The sequence below is a fragment of the Oncorhynchus clarkii genome, chromosome 1 (genome assembly GCF_045791955.1).
Source record: "Oncorhynchus clarkii lewisi isolate Uvic-CL-2024 chromosome 1, UVic_Ocla_1.0, whole genome shotgun sequence".
NCBI lineage: Eukaryota > Metazoa > Chordata > Actinopteri > Salmoniformes > Salmonidae > Oncorhynchus > Oncorhynchus clarkii.
Window position 1 is genome coordinate 86,600,190 of NC_092147.1, and position 18,368 is coordinate 86,618,557.

At 33.0% G+C, this 18,368-nt stretch overlaps 1 protein-coding gene across 1 annotated transcript in view; it reads left to right on the forward strand.

The window, feature by feature from the left end:
- LOC139418155 (collagen alpha-1(IX) chain-like) overlaps window positions 1-18,368 on the forward strand; it is a 41,386-nt gene that overhangs the window by 13,807 nt on the left and 9,211 nt on the right. The window contains exon 16 of the mRNA XM_071167391.1: window positions 5,198-5,269. Within this exon, the coding sequence (XP_071023492.1) occupies window positions 5,198-5,269 (72 nt within the window). The remainder of the gene's footprint in view (window positions 1-5,197; window positions 5,270-18,368) is intronic.

An 18,368-nucleotide genomic window follows, 5' to 3' on the forward strand; every position in this document is an offset into this window, starting at 1 on the left:
TTACAGAGTGGACCTGGCTGTGGTTACAGAGTGGACCTGGCTGTGGTTACAGAGTGTGGGCCTGGCTGTGGTTACAGAGTGGACCTGGCTGTGGTTACAGAGTGTGGGCCTGGCTGTGGTTACAGAGAGAGTGGACCTGGCTGTGGTTACAGAGTGGACCTGGCTGTGGTTACAGAGTGGACCTGGCTGTGGTTACAGAGTGTGAGCCAGGCTGTGGTTACAGAGTGGACCTGGCTGTGGTTACAGAGTGTGGGCCTGGCTGTGGTTACAGAGTGGGCCTGGCTGTGGTTACAGAGTGGACCTGGCTGTGGTTACAGAGTGGGGACCTGGCTGTGGTTACAGAGTGGACCTGGCTGTGGTTACAGAGTGTGGGCCTGGCTGTGGTTACAGAGTGTGGGCCTGGCTGTGGTTACAGAGAGAGTGGACCTGGCTGTGGTTACAGAGTGGACCTGGCTGTGGTTACAGAGTGGACCTGGCTGTGGTTACAGAGTGTGGGCCTGGCTGTGGTTACAGAGTGGACCTGGCTGTGGTTACAGAGAGGGGACCTGGCTGTGGTTACAGAGAGAGTGGACCTGGCTGTGGTTACAGAGTGGACCTGGCTGTGGTTACAGAGTGGACCTGGCTGTGGTTACAGAGTGGACCTGGCTGTGGTTACAGAGTGTGGGCCTGGCTGTGTTTACAGAGTGGACCTGGCTGTGGTTACAGAGTGGCCCTGGCTGTGGTTACAGAGTGGACCTGGCTGTGGTTACAGAGTGTGGGCCTGGCTGTGGTTACAGAGTGGACCTGGCTGTGGTTACAGAGTGGACCTGGCTGTGGTTACAGAGAGAGTGGACCTGGCTGTGGTTACAGAGTGGGCCTGGCTGTGGTTACAGAGAGAGTGGACCTGGCTGTGGTTACAGAGTGGACCTGGCTGTGGTTACAGAGTGGACCTGGCTGTGGTTACAGAGTGGGGACCTGGCTGTGGTTACAGAGTGGGGACCTGGCTGTGGTTACAGAGTGGGGACCTGGCTGTGGTTACAGAGTGGACCTGGCTGTGGTTACAGAGTGTGGGCCTGGCTGTGGTTACAGAGTGGACCTGGCTGTGGTTACAGAGTGGACCTGGCTGTGGTTACAGAGAGAGTGGACCTGGCTGTGGTTACAGAGTGGACCTGGCTGTGGTTACAGAGTGGACCTGGCTGTGGAGAGAGTGGACCTGGCTGTGGTTACAGAGTGGACCTGGCTGTGGTTACAGAGTGGACCTGGCTGTGGTTACAGAGTGGGGACCTGGCTGTGGTTACAGAGTGGGGACCTGGCTGTGGTTACAGAGTGGGGACCTGGCTGTGGTTACAGAGTGGACCTGGCTGTGGTTACAGAGTGTGGGCCTGGCTGTGGTTACAGAGTGGACCTGGCTGTGGTTACAGAGTGGACCTGGCTGTGGTTACAGAGAGAGTGGACCTGGCTGTGGTTACAGAGTGGACCTGGCTGTGGTTACAGAGAGAGTGGACCTGGCTGTGGTTACAGAGTGGACCTGGCTGTGGTTACAGAGTGGACCTGGCTGTGGTTACAGAGTGGGGACCTGGCTGTGGTTACAGAGTGGGGACCTGGCTGTGGTTACAGAGTGGACCTGGCTGTGGTTACAGAGTGGACCTGGCTGTGGTTACAGAGAGAGTGGACCTGGCTGTGGTTACAGAGTGGACCTGGCTGTGGTTACAGAGTGGGGACCTGGCTGTGGTTACAGAGTGGGGACCTGGCTGTGGTTACAGAGTGGGGACCTGGCTGTGGTTACAGAGTGGGGACCTGGCTGTGGTTACAGAGTGTGGACCTGGCTGTGGTTAAAGAGTGGACCTGGCTGTGGTTACAGAGTGGGGACCTGGCTGTGGTTACAGAGTGGACCTGGCTGTGGTTACAGAGTGGGGACCTGGCTGTGGTTACAGAGTGGGGACTTGGCTGTGGTTACAGAGTGGGGACCTGGCTGTGGTTACAGAGTGTGGACCTGGCTGTGGTTACAGAGTGGACCTGGCTGTGGTTACAGAGTGGGGACCTGGCTGTGGTTACAGAGAGTGGGGACCTGGCTGTGGTTACAGAGAGGGGGGACCTGGCTGTGGTTACAGAGTGGGGACCTGGCTGTGGTTACAGAGTGGGGACTTGGCTGTGGTTACAGAGTGGGGACCTGGCTGTGGTTACAGAGTGTGGACCTGGCTGTGGTTACAGAGTGGACCTGGCTGTGGTTACAGAGTGGGGACCTGGCTGTGGTTACAGAGAGTGGGGACCTGGCTGTGGTTACAGAGAGGGGGGACCTGGCTGTGGTTACAGAGTGGGGACCTGGCTGTGGTTACAGAGTGTGGGGACCTGGCTGTGGTTACAGAGAGGGGACCTGGCTGTGGTTACAGAGAGAGTGGACCTGGCTGTGGTTACAGAGAGTGGGGACCTGGCTGTGGTTACAGAGGGGGGATCTGGCTGTGGTTACAAAGTGGGGACCTGGCTGTGGTTACAGAGAGTGGGGACCTGGCTGTGGTTACAGAGAGTGGGGACCTGGCTGTGGTTACAGAGAGTGGGGACCTGGCTGTGGTTACAGAGAGGGGACCTGGCTGTGGTTACAGAGTGGGGACCTGGCTGTGGTTACAGAGAGTGGACCTGGCTGTGGTTACAGAGAGAGTGGACCTGGCTGTGGTTACAGAGTGGACCTGGCTGTGGTTACAGAGTGGGGACCTGGCTGTGGTTACAGAGTGGGGACCTGGCTGTGGTTACAGAGTGGGGACCTGGCTGTGGTTACAGAGAGTGTGGACCTGGCTGTGGTTACAGAGTGGACCTGGCTGTGGTTACAGAGTGGGGACCTGGCTGTGGTTACAGAGTGGGGACCTGGCTGTGGTTACAGAGAGTGGGGACCTGGCTGTGGTTACAGAGTGGACCTGGCTGTGGTTACAGAGTGGGGACCTGGCTGTGGTTACAGAGTGGGGACCTGGCTGTGGTTACAGAGTGTGGACCTGGCTGTGGTTACAGAGTGGACCTGGCTGTGGTTACAGAGTGGGGACCTGGCTGTGGTTACAGAGAGTGGGGACCTGGCTGTGGTTACAGAGAGAGGGGACCTGGCTGTGGTTACAGAGTGGGGACCTGGCTGTGGTTACAGAGAGTGGGGACCTGGCTGTGGTTACAGAGAGGGGACCTGGCTGTGGTTACAGAGAGAGTGGACCTGGCTGTGGTTACAGAGAGTGGGGACCTGGCTGTGGTTACAGAGGGGGGATCTGGCTGTGGTTACAGAGTGGGGACCTGGCTGTGGTTACAGAGAGTGGGGACCTGGCGGTGGTTACAGAGAGTGGGGACCTGGCTGTGGTTACAGAGAGTGGGGACCTGGCTGTGGTTACAGAGAGGGGACCTGGCTGTGGTTACAGAGTGGGGACTTGGCTGTGGTTACAGAGTGGGGACCTGGCTGTGGTTACAGAGTGTGGACCTGGCTGTGGTTACAGAGTGGACCTGGCTGTGGTTACAGAGTGGGGACCTGGCTGTGGTTACAGAGAGTGGACCTGGCTGTGGTTACAGAGAGAGTGGACCTGGCTGTGGTTACAGAGTGGACCTGGCTGTGGTTACAGAGTGGGGACCTGGCTGTGGTTACAGAGTGGGGACCTGGCTGTGGTTACAGAGTGGGGACCTGGCTGTGGTTACAGAGTGGGGACCTGGCTGTGGTTACAGAGAGTGGGGACCTGGCTGTGGTTACAGAGTGGACCTGGCTGTGGTTACAGAGTGGGGACCTGGCTGTGGTTACAGAGTGGGGACCTGGCTGTGGTTACAGAGTGGGGACCTGGCTGTGGTTACAGAGTGTGGACCTGGCTGTGGTTACAGAGTGGGGACCTGGCTGTGGTTACAGAGTGGGGACCTGGCTGTGGTTACAGAGAGTGGACCTGGCTGTGGTTACAGAGTGGGGACCTGGCTGTGGTTACAGAGAGTGTGGACCTGGCTGTGGTTACAGAGAGTGTGGACTTGGCTGTGGTTACAGAGGGGGGATCTGGCTGTGGTTACAGAGAGTGGGGACCTGGCTGTGGTTACAGAGAGTGGGGACCTGGCTGTGGTTACAGAGAGTGGACCTGGCTGTGGTTACAGAGAGTGGGGACCTGGCTGTGCTTACAGAGAGGGGGGACCTGGCTGTGGTTACAGAGAGGGGGGACCTGGCTGTGGTTACAGAGAGTGGACCTGGCTGTGGTTACAGAGAGTGGGGACCTGTCTGTGGTTACAGAGAGTGGACCTGGCTGTGGTTACAGAGTGGGGACCTGGCTGTGGTTACAGAGAGTGGGGACCTGGCTGTGGTTACAGAGAGGGGACCTGGCTGTGGTTACAGAGAGTGGGCCTGGCTGTGGTTACAGAGTGGGGACCTGGCTGTGGTTACAGACAGTGGGGACCTGGCTGTGGTTACAGAGAGGGGACCTGGCTGTGGTTACAGAGAGAGTGGACCTGGCTGTGGTTACAGAGAGTGGGGACCTGGCTGTGGTTACAGAGAGTGGGGACCTGGCTGTGGTTACAGAGAGGGGGGACCTGGCTGTGGTTACAGAGAGTGGGGACCTGGCTGTGGTTACAGATAGTGGGGACCTGGCTGTGGTTACACAGACATTCCCTAGAGAATAGTTCTGAACGGGATCTCAGGATCTCACACAGAGGCTATTTTCACAGTAAGGAGAGAATGGGGGCCTGGGCCAGCTGGCTGAAAGAGCCTTCTGTTGCTTTGGCATTCCTCACACACACACGGTCAGCAATCAAAGGTGTGCCCAGCACAGAGAACAAAGAGACACACACACACACACACACACACACACACACACACATAATCATACAAAATAAAAATTGCAGCCAGGTTTTTAGAAATTCTCTTTCTATTGTGCACGTCTTGAGTCACGACCCTGATATAGCCATCTCATGAACAGTTAATTCACCAGTGTATGTTGCCCTAATGACTGAAGAGCTTGTGGTTAGTTTCTCCATACTCTGCTGTCTTATCTGAGGTTTCCACTACTTTCTGCTGTCGTGTTCTGTAGGTTTAGATATTTACATACAGTATTCCATTCAGCAGAGGCTTGTATTCCTACAGTCATGCGTACAGTCATGTTACATATGGTCTGTCCCAGGAATCTAACCCACAATCCTGGCACCGCAAGCACCTTGTTCTAAGGACATACAGTAGTGTGGTGTTGACCTCTGACCTCCTTGTTGTCGCTCTACCTTTGTTTTGTAGGGACCTAAAGGGGATCTTGGTCTTCCTGGTGTTCCCGGACCCCCAGGCCTCCCCGGAGTGAAGGGAGAGAGGGTAAGATAAGAGGACGTTCTATTCTGACTTGTATCTATCCCCTCTGTAGAGACCTGCTGTCCGATGGGGAAGCAATCACTGCTATTATACAACTAAACCTACTACTGATATTATACAACTAAACTACTGATATTATACAACTGAACTACTGATATTATACAACTAAACTACTGATATTATACAACTAAACTACTGATATTATACAACTAAACTACTGATATTATACAACTAAACATACTACTGATATTATACAATTAAACTACTGATAATATACAACTAAACTACTGATAATATACAACTAAACTACTGATATTATACAACTAAACTACTGATATTATACAACTAAACTACTGATATTATACAACTAAACATACTACTGATATTATACAACTAAACTACTGATATTATACAACTGAACTACTGATATTATACAACTAAACTACTGATATTATACAACTAAACTACTGATATGATACAACTAAACATACTACTGATATTATACAACTAAACTACTGATATTATACAACTAAACTACTGATATTATACAACTAAACTACTGATATTATACAACTAAACATACTACTGATATTATACTACTAAACTACTGATATGATACAACTAAACTACTGATATTATACAACTAAACTACTGATATTATACACCTAAACTACTGATATTATACAACTAAACTACTGATATTATACAACTAAACTACTGATATGATACAACTAAACATACTACTGATATTATACAACTAAACTACTGATATTATACAACTAAACTACTGATATGATACAACTAAACTACTGATATTATACAACTAAACTACTGATATTATACAACTAAACATACTACTGATATTATACAACTAAACTACTGATATTATACAACTAAACTACTGATATGATACAACTAAACTACTGATATTATACAACTAAACATACTACTGATATTATACAACTAAACTACTGATATTATACAACTAAACTACTGATATTATACAACTAAACTACTGATATTATACAACTAAACTACTGATATTATACAACTAAACTACTGATATTATACAACTAAACATACTACTGATATTATACAAGTAAACTACTGATATTATACAACTAAACTACTGATATGATACAACTAAACTACTGATATTATACAACTAAACATACTACTGATATTATACAACTAAACTACTGATATTATACAACTAAACTACTGATATTATACAACTAAACTACTGATAATATACAACTAAACTACTAATATTATACAACTAAACTACTGATATTATACAACTAAACTACTGATATTATACAACTAAACTACTGATAATATACAACTAAACTACTAATATTATACAACTAAACTACTGATATTATACAACTAAACTACTGATATTATACAACTAAACTACTGATATTATACAACTGAACTACTGATATTATACAACTAAACTACTGATATTATACAACTAAACCACTGATATTATACAACTAAACTACTGATATTATACAACTAAACATACTACTGATATTATACAATTAAACTACTGATATTATACAACTAAACTACTGATATTATACAACTAAACTACTGATATTATACAACTAAACTACTGATATTATACAACTAAACTACTGATATTATACAACTAAACATACTACTGATATTATACAACTAAACTACTGATATTATACAACTATACATACTACTGATATTATACAACTAAACTACTGATATTATACAACTAAACTACTGATATTATACAACTAAACTACTGATATTATACAACTAAACATACTACTGATATTATACAACTAAACTACTGATATTATACAACTAAACTACTGATATTATACAACTAAACATACTACTGATATTATACAACTAAACCTACTACTGATATTATACAACTAAACTACTGATATTATACAACTAAACTACTGATATTATACAACTAAACTACTGATATTATACACCTAAACTACTGATATGATACAACTAAACATACTACTGATATTATACAACTAAACTACTGATATTATACAACTAAACTGCTGATATTATACAACTAAACATACTACTGATATTATACAACTAAACTACTGATATGATACAACTAAACTACTGATATTATACAACTAAACTACTGATATTATACAACTAAACTACTGATATTATACAACTAAACATACTACTGATATTATACAACTAAACTACTGATATTATACAATTAAACTACTGATATTATACAACTAAACATACTACTGATATTATACAACTAAACATACTACTGATATTATACAACTAAACTACTGATATTATACAACTAAACTACTGATATTATACAACTAAACTAATGATATTATACAACTAAACTACTGATATTATACAACTAAACTACTGATATTATACAACTAAACATACTACTGATATTATACAACTAAACCTACTACTGATATTATACAACTAAACTACTGATATTATACAACTAAACTACTGATATTATACAACTAAACTACTGATATTATACACCTAAACTACTGATATGATACAACTAAACATACTACTGATATTATACAACTAAACTACTGATATTATACAACTAAACTGCTGATATTATACAACTAAACATACTACTGATATTATACAACTAAACTACTGATATGATACAACTAAACTACTGATATTATACAACTAAACTACTGATATTATACAACTAAACATACTACTGATATTATACAACTAAACTACTGATATTATACAACTAAACTACTGATATGATACAACTAAACTACTGATATTATACAAATAAACATACTACTGATATTATACAACTAAACTACTGATATTATACAACTAAACTACTGATATTATACAACTAAACTACTGATATTATACAACTAAACTACTGATATTATACAACTAAACATACTACTGATATTATACAAGTAAACTACTGATATTATACAACTAAACTACTGATATGATACAACTAAACTACTGATATTATACAACTAAACATACTACTGATATTATACAACTAAACTACTGATATTATACAACTAAACTACTGATATTATACAACTAAACTACTGATAATATACAACTAAACTACTAATATTATACAACTAAACTACTGATATTATACAACTAAACTACTGATATTATACAACTAAACTACTGATAATATACAACTAAACTACTAATATTATACAACTAAACTACTGATATTATACAACTAAACTACTGATATTATACAACTAAACTACTGATATTATACAACTGAACTACTGATATTATACAACTAAACTACTGATATTATACAACTAAACCACTGATATTATACAACTAAACTACTGATATTATACAACTAAACATACTACTGATATTATACAATTAAACTACTGATATTATACAACTAAACTACTGATATTATACAACTAAACTACTGATATTATACAACTAAACTACTGATATTATACAACTAAACTACTGATATTATACAACTAAACATACTACTGATATTATACAACTAAACTACTGATATTATACAACTATACATACTACTGATATTATACAACTAAACTACTGATATTATACAACTAAACTACTGATATTATACAACTAAACTACTGATATTATACAACTAAACATACTACTGATATTATACAACTAAACTACTGATATTATACAACTAAACTACTGATATTATACAACTAAACATACTACTGATATTATACAACTAAACCTACTACTGATATTATACAACTAAACTACTGATATTATACAACTAAACTACTGATATTATACAACTAAACTACTGATATTATACACCTAAACTACTGATATGATACAACTAAACATACTACTGATATTATACAACTAAACTACTGATATTATACAACTAAACTGCTGATATTATACAACTAAACATACTACTGATATTATACAACTAAACTACTGATATGATACAACTAAACTACTGATATTATACAACTAAACTACTGATATTATACAACTAAACTACTGATATTATACAACTAAACATACTACTGATATTATACAACTAAACTACTGATATTATACAATTAAACTACTGATATTATACAACTAAACATACTACTGATATTATACAACTAAACATACTACTGATATTATACAACTAAACTACTGATATTATACAACTAAACTACTGATATTATACAACTAAACTAATGATATTATACAACTAAACTACTGATATTATACAACTAAACTACTGATATTATACAACTAAACATACTACTGATATTATACAACTAAACCTACTACTGATATTATACAACTAAACTACTGATATTATACAACTAAACTACTGATATTATACAACTAAACTACTGATATTATACACCTAAACTACTGATATGATACAACTAAACATACTACTGATATTATACAACTAAACTACTGATATTATACAACTAAACTGCTGATATTATACAACTAAACATACTACTGATATTATACAACTAAACTACTGATATGATACAACTAAACTACTGATATTATACAACTAAACTACTGATATTATACAACTAAACATACTACTGATATTATACAACTAAACTACTGATATTATACAACTAAACTACTGATATGATACAACTAAACTACTGATATTATACAACTAAACATACTACTGATATTATACAACTAAACTACTGATATTATACAACTAAACTACTGATATTATACAACTAAACTACTGATATTATACAACTAAACTACTGATATTATACAACTAAACATACTACTGATATTATACAAGTAAACTACTGATATTATACAACTAAACTACTGATATGATACAACTAAACTACTGATATTATACAACTAAACATACTACTGATATTATACAACTAAACTACTGATATTATACAACTAAACTACTGATATTATACAACTAAACTACTGATAATATACAACTAAACTACTAATATTATACAACTAAACTACTGATATTATACAACTAAACTACTGATATTATACAACTAAACTACTGATAATATACAACTAAACTACTAATATTATACAACTAAACTACTGATATTATACAACTAAACTACTGATATTATACAACTAAACTACTGATATTATACAACTGAACTACTGATATTATACAACTAAACTACTGATATTATACAACTAAACCACTGATATTATACAACTAAACTACTGATATTATACAACTAAACATACTACTGATATTATACAATTAAACTACTGATATTATACAACTAAACTACTGATATTATACAACTAAACTACTGATATTATACAACTAAACTACTGATATTATACAACTAAACTACTGATATTATACAACTAAACATACTACTGATATTATACAACTAAACTACTGATATTATACAACTATACATACTACTGATATTATACAACTAAACTACTGATATTATACAACTAAACTACTGATATTATACAACTAAACTACTGATATTATACAACTAAACATACTACTGATATTATACAACTAAACTACTGATATTATACAACTAAACTACTGATATTATACAACTAAACATACTACTGATATTATACAACTAAACCTACTACTGATATTATACAACTAAACTACTGATATTATACAACTAAACTACTGATATTATACAACTAAACTACTGATATTATACACCTAAACTACTGATATGATACAACTAAACATACTACTGATATTATACAACTAAACTACTGATATTATACAACTAAACTGCTGATATTATACAACTAAACATACTACTGATATTATACAACTAAACTACTGATATGATACAACTAAACTACTGATATTATACAACTAAACTACTGATATTATACAACTAAACTACTGATATTATACAACTAAACATACTACTGATATTATACAACTAAACTACTGATATTATACAATTAAACTACTGATATTATACAACTAAACATACTACTGATATTATACAACTAAACATACTACTGATATTATACAACTAAACTACTGATATTATACAACTAAACTACTGATATTATACAACTAAACTAATGATATTATACAACTAAACTACTGATATTATACAACTAAACTACTGATATTATACAACTAAACATACTACTGATATTATACAACTAAACATACTACTGATATTATACAACTAAACTACTGATATTATACAACTAAACTACTGATATTATACAACTAAACTACTGATATTATACAACTAAACTACTGATATTATACAACTAAACTACTGATATTATACACCTAAACTACTGATATTATACAACTAAACTACTGATATTATACAACTAAACATACTACTGATATTATACAACTAAACTACTGATATTATACAACTAAACTACTGATATTATACAACTAAACTACTGATATTATACAACTAAACATACTACTGATATTATACAACTGAACATACTACTGATATTATACAACTAAACTACTGATATTATACAACTAAACTACTGATATTATACAACTAAACTACTGATATTATACAACTAAACATACTACTGATATTATACAACTAAACTACTGATATTATACAACTAAACTACTGATATTATACAACTAAACTACTGATATTATACAACTAAACATACTACTGATATTATACAAGTAAACTACTGATATTATACAACTAAACTACTGATATGATACAACTAAACTACTGATATTATACAACTAAACATACTACTGATATTATACAACTAAACTACTGATATTATACAACTAAACTACTGATATTATACAACTAAACTACTGATAATATACAACTAAACTACTAATATTATACAACTAAACTACTGATATTATACAACTAAACTACTGATATTATACAACTAAACTACTGATAATATACAACTAAACTACTAATATTATACAACTAAACTACTGATATTATACAACTAAACTACTGATATTATACAACTAAACTACTGATATTATACAACTGAACTACTGATATTATACAACTAAACTACTGATATTATACAACTAAACCACTGATATTATACAACTAAACTACTGATATTATACAACTAAACATACTACTGATATTATACAATTAAACTACTGATATTATACAACTAAACTACTGATATTATACAACTAAACTACTGATATTATACAACTAAACATACTACTGATATTATACAACTAAACTACTGATATTATACAACTATACATACTACTGATATTATACAACTAAACTACTGATATTATACAACTAAACTACTGATATTATACAACTAAACTACTGATATTATACAACTAAACATACTACTGATATTATACAACTAAACTACTGATATTATACAACTAAACTACTGATATTATACAACTAAACATACTACTGATATTATACAACTAAACCTACTACTGATATTATACAACTAAACTACTGATATTATACAACTAAACTACTGATATTATACAACTAAACATACTACTGATATTATACAACTGAACATACTACTGATATTATACAACTAAACTACTGATATTATACAACTAAACTACTGATATTATACAACTAAACTACTGATATTATACAACTAAACATACTACTGATATTATACAACTAAACTACTGATATTATACAACTAAACTACTGATATTATACAACTAAACTACTGATATTATACAACTAAACATACTACTGATATTATACAACTAAACTTCTGATATTATACAACTAAACTACTAATATTATACAACTAAACTACTGATATTATACAACTAAACATACTACTAATATCATACAACTAAACTACTGATATTATACAACTAAACTACTGATATTATACAACTAAACATACTACTGATATTATACAACTAAACTACTGATATTATACAACTAAACTACTGATATTATACAACTAAACTACTGATATTATACAACTAAACATACTACTGATATTATACAACTAAACTTCTGATATTATACAACTAAACATACTACTGATATTATACAACTAAACTACTGATATTATACAACTAAACATACTACTAATATTATACAACTAAACATACTACTAATATTATACAACTAAACTACTGATATTATACAACTAAACTACTGATATTATACAACTAAACATACTACTGATATTATACAACTAAACTACTGATATTATACAACTAAACTACTGATATTATACAACTAAACATACTACTGATATTATACAACTAAACTACTGATATTATACAACTATACATACTACTGATATTATACAACTAAACATACTACTGATATTATACAACTAAACTACTGATATTATACAACTAAACTACTGATATTATACAACTAAACTACTGATATTATACAACTATACATACTACTGATATTATACAACTAAACTACTGATATTATACAACTAAACTACTGATATTATACAACCAAACTACTGATATTATACAACTAAACATACTACTGATATTATACAACTGAACTACTGATATTATACAACTAAACTACTGATATTATACAACTAAACTACTGATATTATACAACTAAACTACTGATATTATACAACTAAACTACTGATATTATACAACTGAACTACTGATATTATACAACTAAACATACTACTGATATTATACAACTAAACTAATGATATTATACAACTAAACTACTGATATTATACAACTAAACCACTGATATTATACAACTAAACTACTGATATTATACAACTATACATACTACTGATATTATACAACTAAACTACTGATATTATACAACTAAACTACTGATATTATACAACTAAACTACTGATATTATACAACTAAACTACTGATATTATACAACTAAACCACTGATATTATACAACTAAACCACTGATATTATACAACTAAACTACTGATATTATACAACTAAACTACTGATATTATACAACTAAACCTACTACTGATATTATACAACTAAACTACTGATATTATACAACTAAACTACTGATATTATACAACTAAACTACTGATATTATACAACTAAACTACTGATATTATACAACTAAACTACTGATATTATACAACTAAACCACTGATATTATACAACTATACATACTACTGATATTATACAACTAAACTACTGATATTATACAACTAAACTACTGATATTATACAACTAAACTACTGATATTATACAACTAAACTACTGATATTATACAACTAAACTACTGATATTATACAACTAAACTACTGATATTATACAACTAAACTACTGATATTATACAACTAAACTACTGATATTATACAACTAAACTACTGATATTATACAACTAAACTACTGATATTATACAACTAAACCACTGATATTATACAACTAAACCACTGATATTATACAACTAAACTACTGATATTATACAACTAAACTACTGATATTATACAACTAAACCTACTACTGATATTATACAACTAAACTACTGATATTATACAACTAAACTACTGATATTATACAACTAAACTACTGATATTATACAACTAAACCACTGATATTATACAACTAAACCACTGATATTATACAACTAAACTACTGATATTATACAACTAAACTACTGATATTATACAACTAAACCTACTACTGATATTATACAACTAAACTACTGATATTATACAACTAAACTACTGATATTATACAACTAAACTACTGATATTATACAACTAAACTACTGATATTATACAACTAAACTACTGATATTATACAACTAAACCACTGATATGATACAACTAAACTACTGATATTATACAACTGAACTACTGATATTATACAACTAAACTACTGATATTATACAACTAAACTACTGATATTATACAACTAAACTAATGATATTATACAACTAAACTACTGATATTATACAACTATACATACTACTGATATTATACAACTAAACCTACTACTGATATTATACAACTAAACTACTGATATTATACAACTAAACTAATGATATTATACAACTAAACTACTGATATTATACAACTAAACCACTGATATTATACAACTAAACTACTGATATTATACAACTAAACATACTACTGATATTATACAACTAAACTAATGATATTATACAACTAAACTACTGATATTATACAACTAAACTACTGATATTATACAACTAAACATACTACTGATATTATACAACTAAACTACTGATATTATACAACTAAACTACTGATATGATACAACTAAACTACTGATATTATACAACTAAACATACTACTGATATTATACAATTAAACTACTGATATTATACAACTAAACTACGGATATTATACAACTAAACTACTGATATTATACAACTAAACTACTGATATTATACAACTATACATACTACTAATATTATACAACTAAACATACTACTGATATTATACAACTAAACTACTGATATTATACAACTAAACTACTGATATTATACAACTAAACATACTACTGATATTATACAACTAAACATACTACTGATATTATACAACTAAACTACTGATATTATACAACTAAACTACTGATATTATACAACTAAACTACTGATATTATACAACTAAACATACTACTGATATTATACAACTAAACTACTGATATTATACAACTAAACATACTACTGATATTATACAACTAAACCTACTACTGATATTATACAACTAAACTACTGATATTATACAACTAAACATACTACTGATATTATACAACTATACATACTACTGATATTATACAACTAAACTACTGATATTATACAACTAAACTACTGATATTATACAACTAAACATACTACTAATATTATACAACTAAACATACTACTGATATTATACAACTAAACTACTGATATTATACAACTAAACTACTGATATTATACAACTAAACTACTGATATTATACAACTAAACTACTGATAATATACAACTAAACATACTACTGATAATATACAACTAAACTACTGATAATATACAACTAAACTACTGATATTATACAACTAAACATACTACTGATATTATACAACTAAACCTACTACTGATATTATACAACTAAACTACTGATATTATACAACTAAACATACTACTAATATTATACAACTAAACATACTACTGATATTATACAACTAAACTACTGATATTATACAACTATACATACTACTGATATTATACAACTAAACTACTGATATTATACAACTAAACATACTACTGATAATATACAACTAAACTACTGATATTATACAACTAAACATACTACTGATAATATACAACTAAACTACTGATATTATACAACTATACATACTACTAATATTATACAACTAAACTACTGATATTATACAACTAAACTACTGATATTATACAACTAAACATACTACTGATATTATACAACTAAACATACTACTGATATTATACAACTAAACTACTGATATTATACAACTAAACTACTGATATTATACAACTAAACTACTGATATTATACAACTAAACATACTACTGATATTATACAACTAAACTACTGATATTATACAACTAAACATACTACTGATATTATACAACTAAACCTACTACTGATATTATACAACTAAACTACTGATATTATACAACTAAACATACTACTGATATTATACAACTATACATACTACTGATATTATACAACTAAACTACTGATATTATACAACTAAACTACTGATATTATACAACTAAACATACTACTAATATTATACAACTAAACATACTACTGATATTATACAACTAAACTACTGATATTATACAACTAAACTACTGATATTATACAACTAAACTACTGATATTATACAACTAAACTACTGATAATATACAACTAAACATACTACTGATAATATACAACTAAACTACTGATAATATACAACTAAACTACTGATATTATACAACTAAACATACTACTGATATTATACAACTAAACCTACTACTGATATTATACAACTAAACTACTGATATTATACAACTAAACATACTACTAATATTATACAACTAAACATACTACTGATATTATACAACTAAACTACTGATATTATACAACTATACATACTACTGATATTATACAACTAAACTACTGATATTATACAACTAAACATACTACTGATAATATACAACTAAACTACTGATATTATACAACTTAACTACTGATATTATACAACTAAACATACTACTGATATTATACAACTAAACTACTGATATTATACAACTAAACTACTGATATTATACAACTAAACTACTGATATTATACAACTAAACTACTGATATTATACAACTAAACTACTGATATTATACAACTAAACTACTGATATTATACAACTAAACTACTGATATTATACAACTAAACCTACTACTGATATTATACAACTAAACTACTGATATTATACAACTAAACTACTGATATTATACAACTAAACATACTACTGATATTATACAACTAAACTACTGATATTATACAACTAAACATACTGATATTATACAACTAAACTACTGATAATATACAACTAAACTACTAATATTATACAACTAAACTACTGATATTATACAACTAAACTACTGATATTATACAACTAAACTACTGATATGATACAACTAAACTACTGATATGATACAACTAAACTCCTAATATTATACAACTAAACCTACTACTGATATTATACAACTAAACTACTGATATTATACAACTAAACTACTGATATTATACAACTAAACTACTGATATTATACAACTAAACCACTGATATTATACACCTAAACTACTGATATTATACAACTAAACTACTGATATTATACAACTAAACATACTACTGATATTATACAACTGAACTACTGATATTATACAACTAAACCACTGATATTATACACCTAAACTACTGATATTATACAACTAAACTACTGATATTATACAACTAAACATACTACTGATATTATACAACTAAACTACTGATATTATACAACTAAACTACTGATATTATACAACTAAACTACTGATATTATACAACTGAACTACTGATATGATACAACTGAACTACTGATATGATACAACTAAACTACTGATATGGTACAACTAAACTA